This window comes from Tetrao urogallus (assembly GCF_951394365.1).
Source record: "Tetrao urogallus genome assembly, chromosome: 1".
NCBI classification, from domain to species: domain Eukaryota; kingdom Metazoa; phylum Chordata; class Aves; order Galliformes; family Phasianidae; genus Tetrao; species Tetrao urogallus.
The window spans coordinates 137,214,196-137,229,173 of NC_136813.1; the positions used below are offsets into that span (position 1 = coordinate 137,214,196).

Here is a 14,978-nt window from a genome sequence, read left to right on the forward strand (position 1 = left end):
TCTCTCTTACAAAAATTTTCTCCCTTTTTCTCTTCAGTAATGGCTTTTGCCCAGTTTTCTCAAACATCCAAAAACTCAGTGTAATCCCAATCCAGTAAATACTCAGGAGGAACAACTGCCAGGGCTCCCCCCACCTCCCTTCTCCCTGGTCAGTCTTCCCTTGGATCCACAATTCTGAGCTCTCGGATGCTCCACGAAAACCAAAACCATCCAGAAATCCACCAGAGGAGACGCACTGTCTCAGACCTGACGGCTTTCTTCACGCTTCTGCAGTCGCCTCAGTCTTGGGCCACAAACACAGCATGGATGGTGTAGTGGACAATCACATTGCAATGTGTTACATTTTTCTCTTTCTTAAAAAAAAAAAAAAAAAAAAAAAAAGAAGAGGGAAGAAAATGTTATACACACAAGTATCACAGCATTTTCAGAAGGCCTTCTACTGCAATTGCATTAGCAGTTCAGCCTCAGTTGTAAGCCTGGATGTAAGGCAGCTGGAAGATTAAAACCGTACTGTTGGAGAGTCTGCTGAGACATCCTCATGTTGTTTTTTGTTGTTGCTGTTGTTATTTGTTTTCTGGTTTTACTTCATAAGATCCTTATTTTAAATTGGTTTTGTCTGTTTGCTTCCTTCTAAAGTTTGGCAGGAAAGAGAAAATGCTTTTTTGCTTTTCCCCACGTCTTCTGTCCTTTTTGTTTTCTGCATTTTAAGAAGAAAGGAGAAAGAGAAAGAGAAGGAAAAGAAAAGAAAAAAGAAAGGAAAAGAAAAGAAAAAAGAAAGGAAAAGAAAGGAAAAGAAAAGAAAAGAAAGGAAAAGAAAAGAAAAGAAAAGAAAAGAAAAGAAAAGAAAAGAAAAGAAAAGAAAAGAAAAGAAAAGAAAAGAAAAGAAAAGAAAAGAAAAGAAAAGAAAAGAAAAGAAAAGAAAAGAAAAGAAAAGAAAAGAAAAGAAAAGAAAAGAAAAGAAAAGAAAAGAAAAGAAAAGAAAAGAAAAGAAAAGAAAAAGAAAAGAGAAAAAAGTTCAAACAATATATATAGATATTTAAAAGATAATACTAAGAGATAAACAACAGCAGGGTAGGCTTTTTTCATTTTGTTTCCAGAAAGAAAAGAAAGTGCGTGGGTATCTGATAATGGCCTCGAGGAGGTACATTGTAGAGGTGACTCAATTGCTTGATTTGTTTATTTGCTTGCTGTTTGCATTTTCCTTTCTAACTGCAAGGGACAGGCTTTTTGCCCCTGCTCCCCAGCCCTCCATGTCCTGCACAGACAGATTGCGGGTCCCCCACCCGGACCCCTCTCTCCCTTGCCAGGTGGCAGCTGGTAGGTGCAACAGCATGTTCATTCAACCTCTAAGGTATGATGCTGAAGTTAAGAGTTGGATGGAAGAGCCGTGTGAGAGAAAAGCTTTCCCATCTTGGTGTGAAAGAACGAAGCAACACAGAGTCCAGTGGAGATGTGAGTGCCGTGTTGGACTCAGCTCTACCTTGGCACTGGCATTAATTTGAGATTATATATATATATTTAATTATATATACATATATATGCATGTATAGGTATACATAGACATATATATATATATATATACGTGTGTGTGTGTGTATTTGTTGTTGGCTATTTTTTTAGCACACTGTCCCATTCTCAGGTCTAGATTTGGGGCAGTTGGTCCTGGGGACAGGTTGGACAGAAGGGGCCAGAGTGCAGAAGAAGCCAGAGATAAGAGTGAGGCCCAGGCCCCCCCATGCACAGAACATGGACCAGCCATAGCCATGGCTGATGTCGTCGGGAAGTCCATACAGGTAGCGGGGGTAGCGGGAGAGCTCGAAGTTGATTCCAGCCACACACGTGCACAGTGAAATGATGCAGAAGGTTCCTGGAGGAGAGCGGGAAGGGGAGAAGGAGAAAGGAAAAAAATACAGAGAAGTTAGAAGAGTGAGAGATATATCGCTTTCTTAGCTGCCAAGAGTTGGTGAAGTCAGTAAGGATACGCATAAGGGAAGACGTTCGTATAGAAAGTGGCTTAGTCTAGACATGGGAAATGAACTGAGTGCCACCAGAGCCTCGAATATTGATCTGATGCTGAATAGAGTTGTATGGAGAAACTTCAGCTGGAACAGTCTTGTCATTATGAGTGTCCCTTGTGAACCAGAATGCTCCATAAAACCATTGATTTTGCAGGAATTTTGCTTTAGATAAATAAGGAGAGAATAGTCACGTTTCAATACTTTTTAAAGGAAAAAGACTGAGTTCTTGTTAAAATTCAGTTTTTCAATTATGAATTTTATAGAAGAAAATATTACAAAATACTTGACATTTTGGCTATGTTGAAACATACATTAGAAATGCCCCGGGGAGTTTTTTTTCCCATTCTTCTTACATCAAAATCTAAAATGTTCCATTCTGCTTGCCCTTTTAAAATGCCACTTTTAAAATCTTAAAATCCCTCACAAAATTTGGATTCTATCCTCTGCACTCCAGTGCCATTCCAGATGCCCTCTAGTAGTACCAGGGAACAATTCAGAATATCCTGTTCTTGTTTTCCATCTCTGTAGCAGCATTTCATTTCTGCCCGAGAGCGCTGCAAGGACAGGCTTCACAGCTCTGTCAGGTGTTGAGTGTTCTGGAAGCCACGCACATCAGATGAGGCTGAACTTCAGCCCACCCAGATGAGTCTAACTGTGATCTTTGGCTTCCAGCTTCATCACAGTTAAACTCTGAGCTCCTGAAATGTCACCGTTGCCACCCACACACCAAATAATGGATAGCTGCAGTCTCTGTGCGCCCATCTCAAGAGATAACACCCACTGTCTACACAAAGTTGGTAGTTTATTTTTCCCCTCTAATTCCTCCCTCTACAGTTCTCTCTGAATTGTCTGCAAGAGACCCAAAAGGTGATATGCAGTACACATGATAGAGTTACTCACATGGTTGGCTTGCTGCTTGTGCACAGCCCTGTGGCATGCTGTGTGCGCTACCTGCAAAGCACATCCTGGGTCAGATCTCTGTTCACCAGCAGGGCTGCTGAGGGATTTACTTTCCTGTCCATAAGATAGCAAAATGCCCTAAAGCATTCACAGCTTGCCTGGTTTTAACATCGATCTCTTTTCTTCTGGTACCTTTGCCTTCTTCTGTCCCCTTCTTTCTCTGCCACTTCCTTCTTCTTTTTCTTCTTTGCCACTGTCCTGCAACTCTCCTTTTATGTCTCTGCTGCTTTGCTCTTTCTAGTTGCAGTTACACTGAAGAAATGGATTTCCATTGAAGACACAGATTAATTACGTGTTGAATTCCTCTGGAATTAGGCTCAGAACTGAGGACATTTGTAGGAACACATATACCACCAAAAATGTTTGGACTCCCCACCGTGCCCGTCCCTCTAATTTAGCAGGCACATCCTAAAACTCTAAAATCTCCATGCAAAACTCCATCATGAATGAGCTGTGAGCCCACTGTCACATCACTCTGTCACCCCCTCTGACCGCTGCCTCCATCACCTCTTTGGATGGTCATTTCTCTTCCTATGTGTTTGCTACTTGCCACCTGCAGATAATCTCCATTGTAGAGCAGCGCAGGGAATACTGAAACTCTGGGTTCCTCTCCTGATGATATATATGGCTGCCAGATGGCCCAGTGAGTACCATTCATAAATTCTCACATTATGATAATGTCATAGGGCACCAGTCTGTACCAGAGAGTTGCTGTGCTGGATACTCTGCAGTTATGAAAGCTGCCTTCTTATCCCAGCCCAGCATCCAGTTAGTCTGCAATTAGCGCTGTGAACATTTGCAAGAGTGTTATAAGTGCCCCAGCTCTGCTGTTGTTTTCAGAGATGCCCTGCACTACTTCAAAGCGCAGAGCAGGAGGAATGGCTCTCTTATCCCTTACTCAAAAATCATGTTGTTTGATCAGGGTAAAACTCCTTCTGTTCTTTAGCATGTCACTTAGGTTATCCTGGAACATGAAGCTGTCTGCCAAGAACACGGCTGTCCTTGTGTGACACATCAACATGACTCGTACATTGTGGAGAAAAAGGATCCCTCAGAGCTGCTGCGCTCAAAACCCAGCTCTGCGGCTTGTTTCAGAGAGTTAGAAAATGACATGAAAGGCCTCTCTTTTCTAGCAAGAACATGATAATTTCAGTTCTCTCGAAATACAAGATTGTTAAGAGAGGTGGGTGGGAAAATCTGTGCGGCCAGACTGAAACTGCATTTGGAAAGTACAAAAGGGAAGAAAATAACTTCAGTTTTCAAGTGCTCCCTGTGCTTTCATGCTTTGTCTTGGCTATTTTGATTACAAGCTCTTCAGTACAAGGAATGTTTTGTACCCGTTACATTTGTACAGTGCCCTAACCTATTGGCACTCCACCTTGCTGGGGGTATTCTGCCCCATAACAAATGAACAACAAAATGGAACAAGTAACAGAGAACAAAGCTTATCACAATCATGTGATTTCTTTTTTTTTTAAAAAAAGGCTTCTCCTGTCCTGTCCCTGCACTGGGCAAAGTGCAAATCCCATGATAATAGTGACCACCACACACAACATCAGAGGATGCACAGTGTGGCTCTCAGCCATTCACCCCTTGTGCTTCTGCAGGACGCACTGTACAGCACTATGGGCACAGGTTTATCAGCCTCTCTCACATATTCATTGCAGACATTAAACTGCCATTTTATACCACCTAGAGTAATCCTTACAAATATTATATGAATCCTACGTGTTTGTGTTCAGCCAACCGAGGAAGTTCCCACTTGTAGTTAATCTGGCTTCTCACCAGGAGGGTTACTGACGAAAACTGACTGCTGTTAAACCTCATGACTGCTCAGTGCCTTTTCCTCATGAACTGGTAACCATAACACAAAAGATCATCTTTCCAAATGTTACAGGTATTGGCCATCATAGCCAAACAGTCACAGCTGGAAGGGATGATGACGCAGAGTTCGCCCTTGGACAGCTTTTGCTAGTGCAAGTCTGACACCTAGCCTGGAAGGAAGGAGGAGGCCACTCTTGCCACAGCATTGCCTGCTCTATGGACGCGGTACCAGGATTGCAGCAACTCCTGAACATCCCCAATCCTGAGATTCTTTGTCTCCCAGAAAATAAACAGAGCCCTTATTTGTTTTCCTGATGGGTTCTTGCAGCCAGTGAGGTACCAACACTCCGCATCCCCCAGGCACCAGCAGCAATGCAGACTTGTCTTTCTTTGTCAGAATCACTGCTCATAACTTTGGCCCAAGCAGTCATGAAGGCTGGAGGGCCGAGGCTCGGCACTGGGGCTGTGGCATTGGCTTCTACAATGTGAATGACAGGCGGTAATAAGGGCTTACCAGGGATGTGCTGGTGAGTGAGCTGGGCTTGGAAGATAAAGCCCATCTTCTCCAGCAGCTGGGGAGAGCAGAGCACACTTGGTTCTTTGTGATGGGATTTATGTTTTATCATCCTAAGTGAAGCGCTAATGAATGAGACAAGGCAACAATGAGAACATTTTTGACAAAGGAAATTCACATGTCACTGCAAAATGCTACAGGCAGGTGAGGGATGGAATTCCACGTAAGGCCATGTCTGCACTACAGAAACTGCTGTTTGACACGCAATCAAGCTTCCATCTTGACTCCTCATCGGACAGATACCTTCTTTTCTGGTTTTGACAATGCTTGTCCTGCTAACAGAGCACCTGAGCTATTAAATTCGTCATGGTTGGTGACCTTGTGCTGTTCCTTTTTCCTTATTGTGGCGGAAGAATATAAAACATCCTGAATGTCTCTTCCATTAAGACTGGATATTTTTTTTTTGCAATGGATGTTTACAACATTAGGGTCCTTTAATCTCAGTCCTTTAGTTGCCACAATCTGACAAATGACAAATGTTAGTTGTATCACCCTGTTCTCTTGTGCAAGACCTCATGGTGGATGTGCAGGTTAGTGGCCACTGCTAAGTTCAGCCTCCTGTCAGCTGAGCCCATGACTCCCAGCTGACTCTCCCATTTTGGGAGCCTCTCAGTGCAGAGGTAGGGCTCTGGCTCCCTGCCACTGGATGTGGCTGCTCATGGGACACTGCTTCTGCCATCTTCACTGCAGGGGCAGACATGGTCAGGAGAATGATGGCTGGGGAAGGAAATACAATTACTGACCAAAACCTAATTTGAAGTGGATTGTGAGCAAGAGTCCTTTGCTGAAGCTGTTTTTAAGCATGATTTTAGCAAACAGAGCTGCGGGGCTCTGCAGGGAATTTTATTTGGTAATCACTCCTTTTCTTTCTGATCATCCTGGTAGTGTGAGCATTGCTTCTGTTTGCAATTTTCAAACCTCACCTTCAGGGGAGAACAGAACTGCTTGTAAATTAATTGGCTATGCTGAAGTGATTTAAATACATGCAGATTCAAAACATCTGTACCAAACATGTTTGAATTTTGCCTATCACTAGTGTCCCCCAAATCATTTCCAGAACCCATGTCCTTCAACAACAGACCACAGCTCTGCTTCAGAGAAGAGAGCTTGAGTGGCTTTGCAGGGTTTGTCTTTCTAGCTATACTGCACATGAAAGTGAGCCTGCCAAAACACTGCTTGCCATACTAGCTGTTTCCCTGGGGATGGGTTGTGCCATAGGATCTTGGCACGGCCCTGTCCTTGGCCATAATTGCCTCATGGTGCTGGCACACAAACACAACCCAATAGCAGGGGCTACATCTGAACACCCTGAACACAGGAAGGGAGGGAGGAAAAGGAAATTCTGTTTCTTAGATCTCCTGACCTTCAGAATACATCACCAACATGAAGTCAAGGGAGATTCAAAAAGTCAGTAATGAAAATGCCTCCTGCCCCAAACCCACTTTTGAGACCCCTGTCTCTGTGGTAGCACAAATAATTTTTCTTATTAATGAGAAAACATTTCTTCCATGTCAGGCTGGGAGACACACATTCTCTCCCTTCCCCAACAGCAGGCAGAAATGACTCACCTCATGAGCTAACAGAGCTGTCTGATGTACAAAGTAAACAATAAAAAACAACAACAACAACAACAACAAAACAACCAAAAAAACCAACCCAAAATGGATTCCTTTCCCCTTCTGTTTTTTTGCAGAGACAGAAATGTCAAGTACTATTTATAAGCACTAGTAGGCATAAAGGGAAACACAAAGGTATGGATTTTAGGATGCCCTCTGAAACCAAGTGATTCAGAAATACAGGTGAGTCTCCCCCTTTTCTCTTGGCTGCTGTTGATGGCAATGTCTGGCTACTAATGTCTTTGGAAGGAGTGTTGTTTATTTAATTATCATCACTTTTTTATTGCAGAATTATAGGGGAAAAAAAGTCTCACAAGTGAAACTACACTATTTTCAGTTTCTCTATGCCCTGCTAGTTTTATTGTTTTCAAGGTACATGAAACAAACAAATAAAATGGGGTCTAATCCTAAAGTGGAATGCGTACCATTACCTATTTAAATTATATCACAATCAAATGAAATTATTAAAGAATAAACCAAATTCCCACCCAGCACAGGGATGACAAAAGCCTTTTGGAGGGAGCAGCTTTGCAGTAAACTCCTTCTGCGCACGGATTAAACGCCTCAGCAGCACACAGCTCTTGAGAACACTTTATTGCTCTGTGCATACATGCATAGAATATAAATTATTGCTTAATTATGTACTGTTCCAACAGAAGCAGCTTGCAGCATCACTGGTAGGTTGCAGAATAGCAAGGGGCTTACTGGGAAATTGCCCTTATAAAAAAGCTGAGATGGAAGCCAAAGTCTGACTGGGTGATGGAGATTCAGTGCCGTGTCCTTATGAGACCATAAACCCACCTTGGCTGGCACCTTATACATTTTTATTTTATATTAAGAACCAGAGTAAAATGCAGGGTGTGTAGAAGGGCTGTGATATTGCATTATAGCCACTTTGAGAATGCTGTTTGCATTTGGCCTTTGGCTTCCTGCTTCAAAACATACCCGTGGCAACTGTGCCCCACATGTGAGAGCTGAGTGCCTGCTGCTGGTGGGTTCAGCAGCAGCTCCTGTCTACTGGATTGATGCTGTACAAGCTGTAATCCATTCTGGCATCAGAGGACTACATATCCTCCATCAAGACTGCATACACTCACAGAATCACAGTATCACAGAATCACCCGGGTTGGAAGGGACCTCAAGGATCACGTAGTTCCAACCCCCCTGCCTAGCAGGGCCACCAAACATACACATTTAGATCAGGTTGCCCAGGACCCCGTCCAACCTGGCCTTGAACACGTCCAAGGACGGGGCATCCACAACCTCCCTGGGCAGCCCGTTCCAGGGCCTAACCACTCTCCTTGTAAAGAACTTCCCCCTAACGTCCAACCTAAATCTTCCCTCCTTCAACTTGGATCCATTTCCCCTAGTCCTGCTATTGTCAGCCCTTTTGAAGAGTTTACTCCCCTCCTGGGTGTAGGTTCCCTTCAGGTACTGATAGGCTGCAATGAGGTTGCCCCGCAGCCTTCTCTTCTCCAGGCTGAACAAGCCCAACTCCCTCAGCCTGTCCCCATAGGGGAGGTGCTCCAGCCTCCTGATCATCTTAGTCGCCCTCCTCTGGACCCTTTCCAAAATCTCCATGTCTTTCTTGTACTGAGGGCTCCACACCTGGAGACAGTACTCCAGATGGGGCCTCACAAGAGCCGAGTAGAGAGGGACAATCACCTCCCTGTCCCTGCTGACCACCCCTCTCCTGATGGAGCCCAGGATCCCATTTGCCTTTCGAGCTGCCAGAGCGCACTGCTGGCTCATGTTAAGTCTCTCGTCCATCAGGACCCCCAGGTCCTTCTCTGCCGAGCTGCTGTCAAGGACCACTCCTCCCAGCCTGTATGGGTGCCTGGGGTTCTTCCGGCCCAAATGCAAAACCTTGCACTTCGCCGTGTTGAACCTCATTAGGTTCACCCGAGCCCAGCTTTCCAGCCTGTCGAGGTCCCTCTGAATGGCATCCCTTCCCTCCACTGTATCAATTGCACCACTCAGCTTGGTGTCGTCAGCAAACTTGCTGAGGGTGCACTCAATTCCTTCATCGATGTCATTAATAAAGATGTTAAAGAGCACTGGTCCCAAGACAGACCCTTGGGGGACACCACTTGTTACCGGCCTCCACCTGGACACAGAGCCATTGACCACCACCCTCTGTCTGCGGCCTTTCAACCAATTGCTTATCCATCGGGTCGTCCACCCATCAAATCCACTTCCCTCCAATTTGGAGATGAGGATGTGGTGGGGGACCATGTCAAAGGCCTTGCTCAGGTCCAGGTAAGTCGGAGTAGAATATGGAAAGATATTGCAGCAATTGAGGGCTGAGTTTCAGTTAACTCTGTTGGTTGCTCCAACAGTCAGTCTGTATTTTGCATGCTACATACCCCTCGGATTTGCTCATGGAGACATTTCTGCTGCCATACCAAACAGCGCATGACACGGCACCAGGAATGGATGCCCGTGCTGGGTGCCACTTCAGTCAGCAACAGCCAGGACAGAGCAAGTACCTCTGAAATTCTGAGCCAGTATGTAAGGCAAAAGCAAGGCCATGCAGCTAATAGCACATTGTTTTTATAAAATGTACTGGGGGAAAAGAGGGGAGCTGATCAAAGCCTGAGCTGAACAACCCTCTAATTACTTTAGCCATAGTGATGCCTACAACCCACCTGAGCTAACCTAGCAATAATGAAGTGACTTGAAAGTAGCCATTGAGCAAACATAATGGCTCGTGAACTTGCAGCTACAACAGAGGAGGCAGCAAAAAACTGTGCCAGTTGTAGCAGTGGGATGTTATTCAGAGCAGTGGGATGCTATACAGTATTTTACTGGTTGCAGAAGAGAGAGAAAAGAAGAGGCTTTCTTAATGTCAAAATAATGAAACATCCTAACCAAAGGTTAGTGAAGTTATTATATCCCTTTTCTAGCAAGCACACGCTTGGTGACAGGCAGAAACTGCTAACGGGTTTGTTGCATTCCCTGCAGTGTGCACCTCCCAGGACTGCCCAGGAAGAGATGCTCTGTCATGCTCTGAGGCTAAGAGACCAAAGTCTGAGCCAATTCATGTGAATCCTCTGTACCTCAGATATGCCTGATGACAAGGCACCTAAGTTTAGTATCAAACTGTATGGCAGAGAGGTGCTTCCCAGCCTCAGCCTTTACCAGAGCCGAAGAGAAAGAGAAACTTGTAAGGTCAGGGTTGGGCTTGCTTCATCACAGGGCATCTCCCATAGCAAAGGGAATCCAAGCACGACTTTGCATCCAGTCTTTCAGCAATCAGGTCATCCTGCCTCTCTCCAAGGATGGTCTTTTTCCTCCAGTCAGAAAGAAATGAACATCTCTCAGAAGGTTTTGCTTGGCAAAACCTTTCTTCTGTGGGAAATTTTAAACAGCTTGAAAGTCTTCAGAATTATTCTTTGCAGCCAAGGGACACAGCTCCTGAGATACAATAGCCCCAAATCAAAGTAAGATGTAATTGATTGGCCAGCCAAGAGCACCAGGCACAGGCCAGCCTTATGAAGCTCAGATAATTTACTCGAGTGCTCTCAAACAAGAAAACTATCCCAGGGCACAGAAGATGCTGAAATCTTTCCTGTTGCAGCCTCTGAAGCACACGCAGGTGCACAGAGGTGACTCCCCTCTGTTAGCACTGAAGAAGCCAGGGCAGTGCACATTGGCTGAAAAAGAAGGCTCTGCTCATCGAGTTTCTGCTTGATCTGGCTGCTTCTCTGTGAAATTTCCAGCAGCCAGATGAACTTCTCTGTCCAGGCAGATTAGACCAAGCGAGCGTAGCAGTGATTTGTCCAAAGGGAGTGTTGTTTTTCCAAGTTGACAAACCAAGGAGCCAATGAGATTTGCTACACAAACAAATTCACTCACCTCTCTCTCTGCAAAGAATTCTTCCTGTCCAGCAAATCATGCCAGCATTGCTCTTCCTTCTGTTCCCTATTCAGTTCTCTTTTCTCTTTGATGCCAGGCATGCAGAAAAACTCAGGAGATATTTTAAAAAGAAACAAAAAACAACCCCATGATAAATGCCGGTTTTGTTTTCATTGCCTTCCTTTGGCCTTGAAGCATCACGCTGTTGGAATTCGAAAGCCAGCAGCAGATCAAAGACCTGGTGATGCTATTAAGGGGTAAGGAACAACCACAGAATTTTAAAACTACACATAACTTGTTTTCCAGGACTGGGTGGGTGGGAATGTCTTTTGTATTCCTATCGGTTCTGTCTTCCCTACTTTATTTCTGCTTTAATTCACCTTCTGTCAGCCTCCCCAAAGACTTCCTGACATCCCTGAGAAGCAAACCAGATTGCAAGCCCTTAAAAACCATCCTAGGCTTTTTGTTCTCATAACTCTAGATGGTACCAGCTACTGATCTTCTATCAGTAGCTCCTGTCCTGGTGAGTGAGAAATTACGAGTCAGCAGAGATGACTTTTAAAATGATGAAAACAGGAATGGGAATCGTTTTTTTTGCTGAAGAGCCCGAGTGGGCTGAATCCTCCCTTTACTGCCCATCAGATTCAGGAAGGCTGAACAATTTGAAGTGAGAGTGAAAAAACAATGAGTTTATAGGCGTGCACACACTGCTTGCCCTGCCTTCTGATCCAGATTATCAGATCTCTGCACCTTGTTACTATGCCTTTCCCCTCCTTATCCTAAATGCCAGTGTACTTCTGTACAAAGTTGCCAAAATTGCTTGTTCTGCTATTTCCTTCCCACGGTGTGAGCATGCATCCAGGAGAATCAGAAATGAGCCACAGGAAAAAATCCAGCATACTCAAAGGCTGATTTTGAAGTCAGATGGTAATGTTTCCACAGAGATCAAACACTGTGGAGTTGACAATGAATTCTCTAGTCATGCCATTCTTTCCAGGAAAAAAAAAAGCAACAACACAACAGCACAACAAATCTCAACACCTCTGAGTGACTATTCCCTGCAGTACAGCTGTGTTATTGATTTAAAAAAACACACACAAAAAACCCATTTCTAACTCCCACTCCACCTCCATTCTCTTAGAGAGGTGTTAAGCTTTAGGTCCCTGTTTGCCAGATCTGTCGATATCGACTTAACGAATCAGCTTAATTCCTCAGGTATTATGAAATATAACAACTAATGAAAATAGCATGTTTCTGCGAGAAGAAGGACATCCCTGCTTTTGAACTTCTGTTGTAGGAGATGCAAAGATGTGTATAATTCCCCTTGAGGAGTATCACAACGTGAAATTACAAAAGAGCATTTTGGTGGAAGGTATGCAGTGGCATACAGAGAAGCCCAGACAGTGAAAGCAGACAATCTTTCACGTTCCTAGAGAGCTTCCTTTTTTAATTTTCAAAATAAATAACTAATAAAGTATAACAAAGATATAGTGAATAAAATAAAAACGTGTTCTCAGCACACCATAGAGAACTACTGGAAGCAGAGAACTAACACGCTACCCAAACTTTTCTATATTTGATATATGAACCTTGTCCCATCTTCTCACGCAGTTAGCTAAGCAACTGTTTTCTATCTTGGAAACACTGAAAGGCCCGCCTTCATCTCATATTAAAATACCAAAACATGGCAAGAGGGGCATATTTTTACATGGATTATTTCCCAGAAGTTCATTTTTGAACTGAAAATATGTAATTAAATTACAAAAGAGAAATCTAAAAGGTGCTTACTAACAGTTAGCCATAAAGACAAAAATGCACACTCAGTCCTGATCATGTGGGAGGGCTGGACTCATATCCATATATATCCATATATCTATGTATCAATATATATACAGATGTGCATCCATCAGTGCCCAGCTTTTAAAATACATAAGAGAAACATAACAAAAGAAGGGTAATTCTTTAGGTCCAAGAAACATGACCTAAGATGGAACCAGAGACTATGACTAGCCGTCCCATCCATGAGGGATACTATGAACTGTGTAGAGGAGAGCTGCTTGAAGAAAGGGACTGACACATCCTGCAAGTGAGGAGGAAAGGGCATTTTTAATTACAGACTAACTGTTATTATCTCACTATGCAGGTGCTCTGCATTGTTACATTACTACGTGAGAAGGCACTGAGGCACAAAGTCTGCCTGACTCCTGCAGGCTCTGGGTCTCACCACAGGTCCACAAAGACCTCCACTGTCTTCCCCAGTGCCCTGCTAATGTGTTTGACAGTTCTAAAAAAATCAAGAGCACTAGAGGGGTTTAAACATTTAAAACATAATAATGGTGTACATTAACACAAGTCCATTCCAATTCAAGACATTAAAACCCTTTAAACATAAGGCACAGTTTAACCAAAAGCACAGGTAGGAGCAGAAATGTGTGTTTGGTGTGGGAGGCATGGCAGAGGGACACTGACCATATCTCTCTGAGTCTTGGTTCAAAGGTTCATATCCAGTTCATGGCCTCTCAAATCAGCCTTTGTCTCCATCTGGAGGTTGATCCACATAAACAAGTTCATAGGCCACTCTGAAAGGAGTTTTGCTGAATTCTTAAGTCACCATTAATTTAGTGTCTCTCACAGGATTAGAATGTGATTGGCATCTCAGTCTTTCCAGCATTCCAACTTCTTTTGAATTATGAATACCTTTTCAGTTGGCAAAAGCTGTTACGCCTCAGCAAAGACGATATTTACGCCAATCTTCACTGCTCAGACTGCAGCCACTTTTTGTACGCCTCTGTTTAAGTAAAGATCACATGATATTGCTTAAGCTCTATATGCAAACAGATGTTCACGCATGTATGCATTTGCACTTGTATTTCCATGAGGAGAAAAAAAGGATTTTACATAAATATAAGGCTATTGCTTTGGAGGAAGAAGTACAACTTTCAGTGAAAAAATTGTGTGGAAAAGAAAAAAAAAAAAGATCACAGGTTGCCCAAGGAGGCTGTGGATGCCCCATCCCTGGAGGCATTCAAGGCCAGGTTGGATGTGGCTCTGGGCAGCCTGGTCTGGTGGGTGGTGACCCTGCACATAGCAGGGGTTGAAACTCGATGATCATTGTGGTCCTTTTCAACCCAGGCCATTCTGTGATTCTATGATCACAGAAAAAGTCTTCAATCTTCAGTGTTGTGGATTGATCAAGTCACCACAAGCACTTATCCTGAAGAATGTGGAGAGACCTTGATCTTCAGTGAGAAACAGACACCCCAGGCTCCCTGCTGGACCCACCGTCTCTCCAGATGGAGTCCAAAGAACGCCTTTGGATTTCTCTTTCTGTTTGTCTCCCTCCCTGCCTCGTCATAGCAGCTGCTCTGAAGGTAGCTGTGCGTAGGAGACGTCAATCACAGAGCTTTGCCTGACGCTCGCTGTATTAAATTGTTACATTTTTGTTTCTTAAATTATTCAGCAGCGGAACGATTATTTTCAGATTGCAGGACCACGGTTATGTAGAATAAACACTCTTATTTTCTGCCACTCTGTGCTATTTTCAAAGTACAGTGAGTTAAATTTGGGACGCAAATGACTCAACAGCTGGTAGCGATCCATGGCTGCAAACACACAGATGCCTCTGTTGTCATCTCCTAACACATGCAGAGCGAGGCAGAGGAAGCACAGCGCACAGGACTGGGATTTTAAAGACCAGGCTCTGCACGGAGGTGGGGAGCAAAAGGGGTGCAGATGTATGCAGCGCATCTGCACTGACAAGTGTGGGTACAGAACTGATCAAGCACTTTGTAGGCAGGACTTATGCCTGCGCTGAGGGAAGGACTATGTGGGGAACGTTTCTGAGGAGAGATGAGGACGAGGACTTGGAAAAAGTTGTTCCTCCCTGGATTAGTATCTAAAAGCTTGCTGGGAGAAATGCGCTTCTGCATTTGTAAGTGGGTTGTTCATTTCTTTAATAAACATCTTTTCTTGTGTGTCTGAAATATAGCATTAAATTCTGCCAGCACACCTGCATAACTTTATTTCTTCTTCCTTCTCACACATCTTTCCTGCCTGCTTGTCTCTGCCACAGAAGCCAGCACTGGAAGGAATATGTTTTCACCTCTGCTTTGAGGAAAAGTTGGAAGC

The 14,978-nt window shown here is 44.0% G+C and overlaps 1 protein-coding gene across 1 annotated transcript in view; it reads right to left on the bottom strand.

Annotated features, from left to right (window-relative positions):
* Positions 1-1,616: 1,616 nt before the first annotated feature.
* TMEM178B (transmembrane protein 178B) overlaps positions 1,617-14,978 on the bottom strand; it is a gene marked incomplete at both ends in the record, with an annotated part of 210,715 nt that continues 197,353 nt past the window's right edge. Inside the window, one exon of the mRNA XM_079543173.1 lies at positions 1,617-1,867. Within this exon, the coding sequence (XP_079399299.1) occupies positions 1,617-1,867 (251 nt within the window). The remainder of the gene's footprint in view (positions 1,868-14,978) is intronic.